The 6,492-nt window shown below is 40.2% G+C and overlaps 1 protein-coding gene across 1 annotated transcript; it reads right to left on the minus strand.

Moving 5' to 3' along the window:
- Positions 1–1,857: 1,857 nt before the first annotated feature.
- On the minus strand, positions 1,858–2,802 carry LOC123785326 (olfactory receptor 5B3-like). Its single transcript, XM_045787058.2, has one exon. The coding sequence runs from the start codon at positions 2,800–2,802 to the stop codon at positions 1,858–1,860; it is 945 nt and encodes a 314-aa protein (XP_045643014.2).
- Between the last annotated feature and the right edge of the window lie 3,690 nt (positions 2,803–6,492).

The following is a 6,492-nucleotide window of genomic DNA, read 5'->3' on the forward strand; positions in this document are numbered from 1 at the left end:
AAGTATTATATGATCTGCTTGATAGTGTGGTTTCCAAAAAGTTATTTGTCCAAAAGTGGGAAATGTAAATAGGGAATAAAAGAATACTTTTTTTACATCTTATGAAATGCTCTAAAATTCTTTTCTAAGGAATTATATAATGAAAAAAAAAAGAATTATATAAGGGGTAATCAACTCTAATTACCAGTGGTTCCAATATATTTATGTATATATGCTGGACTCAACAACTATCATTAATTTAACAAATGTTTGTTGAGAAATTAGTATGAACCAGGCCATAATTTAATTACTGGGGATGAAGTTATTAGCAAAGAAGATAAAGTCACTCTTCTTATGTAGTGTACATTCGAGGTAGACAGGTAAATGAATAAACAGACTAACGAACAAGTAAACAGAAACAGTTGAGTACTGATCAGGACTATGCAGAATAAAGCAAGTTGAGAAGAGTGTCCATGGGGGGCGGGGAGACTGTGATATGGTAACACTTCAACAAAGACCTGAGGGACGTGAGGGAGCTTTCTGAGCGTTGGCAACAGCAAGTACAAAGACCCTGAGGCAGGAGGGAGCTTGGTTTGTCCAGGAACAGCAGGGCGCTCAGTGTGAGTGAAGTGCAAGGAGCAAGCAGGAGAGTGGCAAGACATGACGTAGCTCATCTGAAAGTAAAGTGTCCCTGCATGAGGGGCACTAGTCATTTTGTAGTACTTCCAGAGAGAAAAATAGATAATATTATCATACTGCATTCATCTTACACAGTTGAAGAGGTGGTAGTCTTATACAGAAAAATTGAAAAATTTCTTTGTTATCAATTGATCATGTTTTCTTGTACTCTCGTCTTCTTGCTTTTGAAAATTATACTGTGACCATACTTATTCTGCCAAATAGTACTGAAGATAGAAAAATTAATTCCTTTGAAACATTGTATGTTTGTAGCTCTGAATAAATGTGCCCAAAAAACATGTATCTTCATTTAAAAGTTTATGTAATGTTTTTCTTCATTTGGTCTCTCGAAATCGTTTTCAACTAGAGAAAAAAATGTCAGACCTAAACTTATATTCTGATACTCAAATTGATTATTTGAAATTTTTTATTAGACACTAGGCATACTGCATCCAACTACTTGAACAAATTCCCCACTCCTGTGTCTATGTGCACATATGGGATTCCTGCATATGCTTCTATTCACGGGTTTGTGTATTCCATGGTTTACATATAGGCTTGCGTTGCCATATGGTAGAGTACATATAACATGTAATTAATAAGGTTTATTATAAGCAGAGCCCCCAAATTCTTAAGGTCCCTCTTGGTCATCGTTGTTCAGATATGACATGTTTGGAATACTATTTTCTGTTTTAGATGATAGACTTTGGAATAGGAAATGGTATCACCTCAGTAAGTTAGGTGTGGTGCAGGCATTAAAAAATGTCATGTGGTTCAATCATATGTGGAATTTAAGAAACAAAACAAATGATCAAAGAAAATAAGTGACAAACAGAAAACAGAATCTTAAATACAGAGAATTTGTGGTTGCCAGTGGGTGAGTTGGGTGTGGGGATGGGTGATAGGGATAAAGGGGATTAAGAGGTCAAACTTCCAGTTACAAAAGAAATAAGTCATGGAGATGAAAAGTACAGCATAGGGAATATAGTCAATAAGATGGTAATAATGGTGCTTGGTGACAGATGGTGCCTGTAATTATTGTGGTGAGCACTGGGTAGTGTATAGAATTGTTGGATCATTATTTGTACACCTGAACCAATATCACACTAGGTGTTAATTATACTTTCATTAAAAAAATGTGAGTCATTGCATGTTAGAGACCTGACAACAATGATATAGGTCATTGTGGATCCTATAACTTTAAGAGGCAAAGCCTAGAGACAATTTTGCCTTCTCAACCACCTTCTTGAATGCAGTTTTAACCTCTTTGTTCCTCAGGCTGTAGACCAGGGGGTTCAGCATGGGGATGACCATAGTGTAGAACACAGATGTGATTTTGTCTGAGTCCATGGAGTGGCTGGAGCTGGGCTGAGAGTACATGAAGATGACTGTCCCATAGAAGATGGACACTGTAGTAAGGTGGGAGGCACAGGTGGATAAAGCCTTCTGATATCCCTCAGCTGAGTGCATCTTCAGGATGGTGATAAAAATGAACAGGTAGGAAATCAAGATAATGAGGAGAGCAATAAGAATATTGAAACTTGCTACAACAACAAGAACCAGCTCACTGACATGTCTATCAGAGCAGGAGAGAGCCATGACTGCTGGAACATCACAGAAAAAGTGATGGACCACATTGGACATGCAGAAAGACAGACTGAACGTGTCCCGAATATGGATGGAGGCATTCAGGAAACCACAAACGTAGGAACCTATAGCAAGTTGTGCACACACACTGGTCGTCATGATGGTGGTGTAATGGAGGGGTTTACACACGGCTGTGTAGTGGTCATAGGCCATTGAAGCCAAAAGTAGGTTTTCCACAGTGGCAAAGGCTACAAAAAAGAACATCTGAGCAGCACATGCATTGTAGGAGATGACCTTGTCTCCTATAAGTAATCCAGCCATGACCTTGGGAGTGACAGCTGTAGAGTACCAAAAGTCCACCAGAGACAGGTTACTAAGGAAAAAGTACATGGGCGTGTGGAGATGGGAGTCCAACAGAATCAGCACCATCATCCCCAGGTTCCCAACCACATTGATGAGGTAAATGAGAGTGAACACAATAAAGAGGGGGATCTGCAGCTCTGGGGCGCTGGTTAGTCCCAGCAGGATGAACTCAGTCACTTCCGTGTTGTTCTCCATGGGTATTGCTAGGGAATCACAGGAAGCCCTGTAGCAATGAGAAATAAAGGAACAGAGTCAAAAACAAAAAGGCAATTTAAGTGTAATTTAAACAGATTCCTGAAGGGAAAGAGAGAGAGAGAGAGAGAGAAAGAGAGGAGAAAGAAAGAGAGAAAAGAAAGAAAGAAAGATGATAGACATGTATTTTTTCATCATAGCAGTAATTCGGACTTCAAAATTATTCAAGTCTCTACTATGAACTTGACAATAAAATTTAATGCATGAATTACCAACATAGTTATATGTAGATGAAACTAAAGGATCCTTGTGGATCATCTCCCACTTTCTAAATTTTGTAAATTTGTAAACTGAGATGTGGAAAAAGGAATGTCTTGATCAAGATGGCAGGTCTGGAATCAAATATATGTCATTTCAGTTCCATGAGCTTGTAAATTTTGACACTTCTGTGTTGCTCATGTGTCAAGAACTGCTCTAGACAGTGTGTGTGTATTCATTCATTTTTCTCAATGACCCCACGAGACTGACTAGTAATTAAGCCCATTTAAGTAATGAGGCACAGAGGTTGAATAATGTATCTAATTTGTAAAATTATCACTGCCAAAGTTAAGTTTTATACCCAAAGATTTTTTCTTTAGTCCGCTAGTTTTAATTTTTAAAACATTGAGTTTAACTCAATTTGCAATTACTCATTGTTTCCATTGTCCCAAAATCAGCGTTTGGGGCTTTATACTTGGGTAACGGAGGCATACAAGCAGAGTAGATGTAGTGGGGTGACTGGAGCAGTAGGTAGGGGCATATACAACCAGCAGAGGCAATTCAGACAGCAAGGCACAGCGTCGGGTGTAGAGCTTGGGCTCTGGGAAGAGGGGCACATCAGCCCTATCCCTGACTACCGAAGGGTCGTTGGTTCCAACCTCAGTACCTGGACCTGATTTTCTCCATATACAAAATGAAGATTGTCATGAGATCTACCTCAAGGTATTGTTGAGGGAAATAAAGACATCATGCCTTATAAACAATGGGCAAAATGCTGGGTGGTTAGCATGGCCTAACATATATGTTAGCTGTAGTATTATTAATAGATGGAATGATAGCCCTTACGTTTGAGAAAGATGTGGGATAACATGTAGGGATTCGGGGCAGGGGATCAGTTCTGAAACCTTAGAGCCTCTCTTTGATTTCCTTGTTCTGACACACTTGGTCCACTGATGATTTTCTCCCTTCCAGTGTTCCTCAGTCTGTCCGTCCTCTGCCAGCTCGAGCAGCTGTTGTAGCCATTCCAAATGAGCCATTCTTCAGTGTAATTTCTTTCTTAAAATCCATATTTTAGCATGAGTCAAAGAATGTCCTTTCTGAAACTCATTCTTCCTCTCATTACTATCCTCTCATAGTTGAATCACTGAGATCAAGGGCTGAAAGGTCCTGGTCTGTTGGCTGTCTTTGGCCGGCAGGTCTGTTTTGGTGATGAGCTCCACATTTAAAACTTTTTTTTATGTGATATGTTCTTGCGGAGGAACAGTGTCTTAAATCTTTTTAATTTGAGTTTGAAGGCTTTACAAAGACATCTCTCTTCTGCTAATCATCCTCTCCCACTGTCCTCCCGCTTCTGCACATCTTCCTTCCAGAAGCCCAGGGTCCAAAGTCATTAGGTTTGTCAGCCGCTGACAATCGTAACCACTCTTAGAATGTGGCGTGTTCTACAAACAGCAAGAGCTACATGCACATCTGTATATCTATATGTATTTCTGCATGTGTTCACATACATGTATGTAAACACATATCATTTCATTTAAATTCACGGTACTATTGTGAGATAAGTAGAATTATTACTCCCACATCACCATGAAGAGAACTGAGGATTTGAGGAGTTTTGTAAAGCTCTACAATTCCTCGGATGAGGAAGATTCAAGATTCAAATCCAGCTGTGACCCAATCAACTTCATCATCAGCATCTGCAGACATGCTAGCAAGAGGAGTAAGGACGACATTATGTGGGGAAGATTACACTGGAGTACGGGTCAGGTTAATCTAATCAGAACACTTTTGGAGTTTATAGAATGGTTATTTCATGTTTTCTGTTTTTCTTAACCTCCAGTGAGAGGAGAGAGATAGTAAATAAGATGAATTTAAAACGGTGACTAACATAACATAATAAAAATTTTTTATTAAAAAAAAAAACAACAAAAAGAACCTTACCGAATAAGAGCATCAGAGCATCACCTATCTTTTTTTGGTGACAGCAAAAAAAGACAGCAGCATGAATATATTCCATAAGCAGCATGAAACTCCCCACCGACGGAAGTCTTGATTTTTAAATCCCAGCCTCAGCTCACTGCTTTAGGAATAATGTTCAAAGCATCTATTTCTGTGCTCGAATATATAGTAGGTAGAGCTGCCCCACAGCTTTTGCATGAATTATACTTCTCACTGAAAGTATATATGGAACATCGAAGCTCACCTTGCTGCTAGAAAAGAAGGGACAGGAAATCCCGAATAGTGAGTCTGAAATTCGCCATGGAATAAAGCATATATACTGTTAGAGATGTTCTCTATCAGGTATCAGTCAAATATTTCAAGACCTCTACGCAGGTAACCCTTAATCCACCAAAGATTCTTACCAGGCTTTTGGAGGAGTCACCTGTTCTCTCCTGATTTGGAAGATAAAGAATAAAATGACCTCTCCGACATCATTCACAGAATTGGGTCTGTGATAAGCCAAGGAGGGAAGGTCAATAAAACACCTCGCTGAGGGGTTATCCCTTTAAAGTCAAGCAATACAACGTTCATGTTGAGATGTTTTCCCTGCCCATGACCACAGGCTTGAAGCAAATTCTCAGGGTCAGGGAGGAAGGTCTGCGTGTACTAGCAACTATTCACAGTCAGATGAATACATGATGGCCAAAGGGGCGCATGAATACATGGTCTGGTCCCTCTACAAATGATGTCATGCTGAGTCATGTTGGGATTTCAGGGCCTAACTCATGAATCAGGAGGGAGTCATGTAGGCACGGAGATCTCTGTGCCTGTCCCCCAGGAGGGCATCCGGAGCTCTCATCCAGCTTCTGAGGGAGAAGCAATTAAGCAGCCTGTGGGGCCCTAGCTGCATTTGATTAAGGTGCACGCATGTTTTCATATCACTTGTTATTTCTATTTTTTCCCACTTTCTAATTAAAGTAGAATACAAACAATAACATCCCCAGTTTCTGTTGTATAAATGTCGAGTTTGGTCCCATTTACAAGGTCATGTAACCGCTAGCACAATCGCGATACAGAGGAGTTCCATCACCTAAACCAAACCCCAGCTTCTTTGCGATAAGTCCCTTCTCCCACCTGCAGCCCCTGGCAACCACTAAACTGCTTTTGTCCGTGTAATTTTGCCTTTGCAAGAATGCCCTGTAAGTTGAATCCTAGTGTGTGTAGACTTTGGATTCCTTCACCGAGCACGTTCTGTCTGAGGTTCACCCATATCATTACCTGTACTAATTCCCTAAGATTGCCATTAAAAAGTACCCCAAACAGGTGGCTTAAACGACAGAGATTTATTGTCTTACATTTCTGGCCCTAGGAGTCTGTGGTCAATGTGTCGATGGGGCTGGTTCTGCTGGTGGCTTGTGATTTCTGAAAGGGAGAATTTGTTCACATCTGTCTCTGAGCATCTGGGCGATGCGTTGGTGTTCTTTGGCATTCCTT

Source organism: Ursus americanus, chromosome 24 (genome assembly GCF_024610735.1).
Source record: "Ursus americanus isolate L20-20 chromosome 24, mUrsAme1.1.p, whole genome shotgun sequence".
Classification (NCBI taxonomy): domain Eukaryota; kingdom Metazoa; phylum Chordata; class Mammalia; order Carnivora; family Ursidae; genus Ursus; species Ursus americanus.

Excerpts from the sequence above, each read along its gene's own strand:
- LOC123785326 (XM_045787058.2), bottom strand. The coding sequence starts at position 2,802 with ATGGAGAACAACACGGAAGTGACTGAGTTCATCCTGCTGGGACTAACC.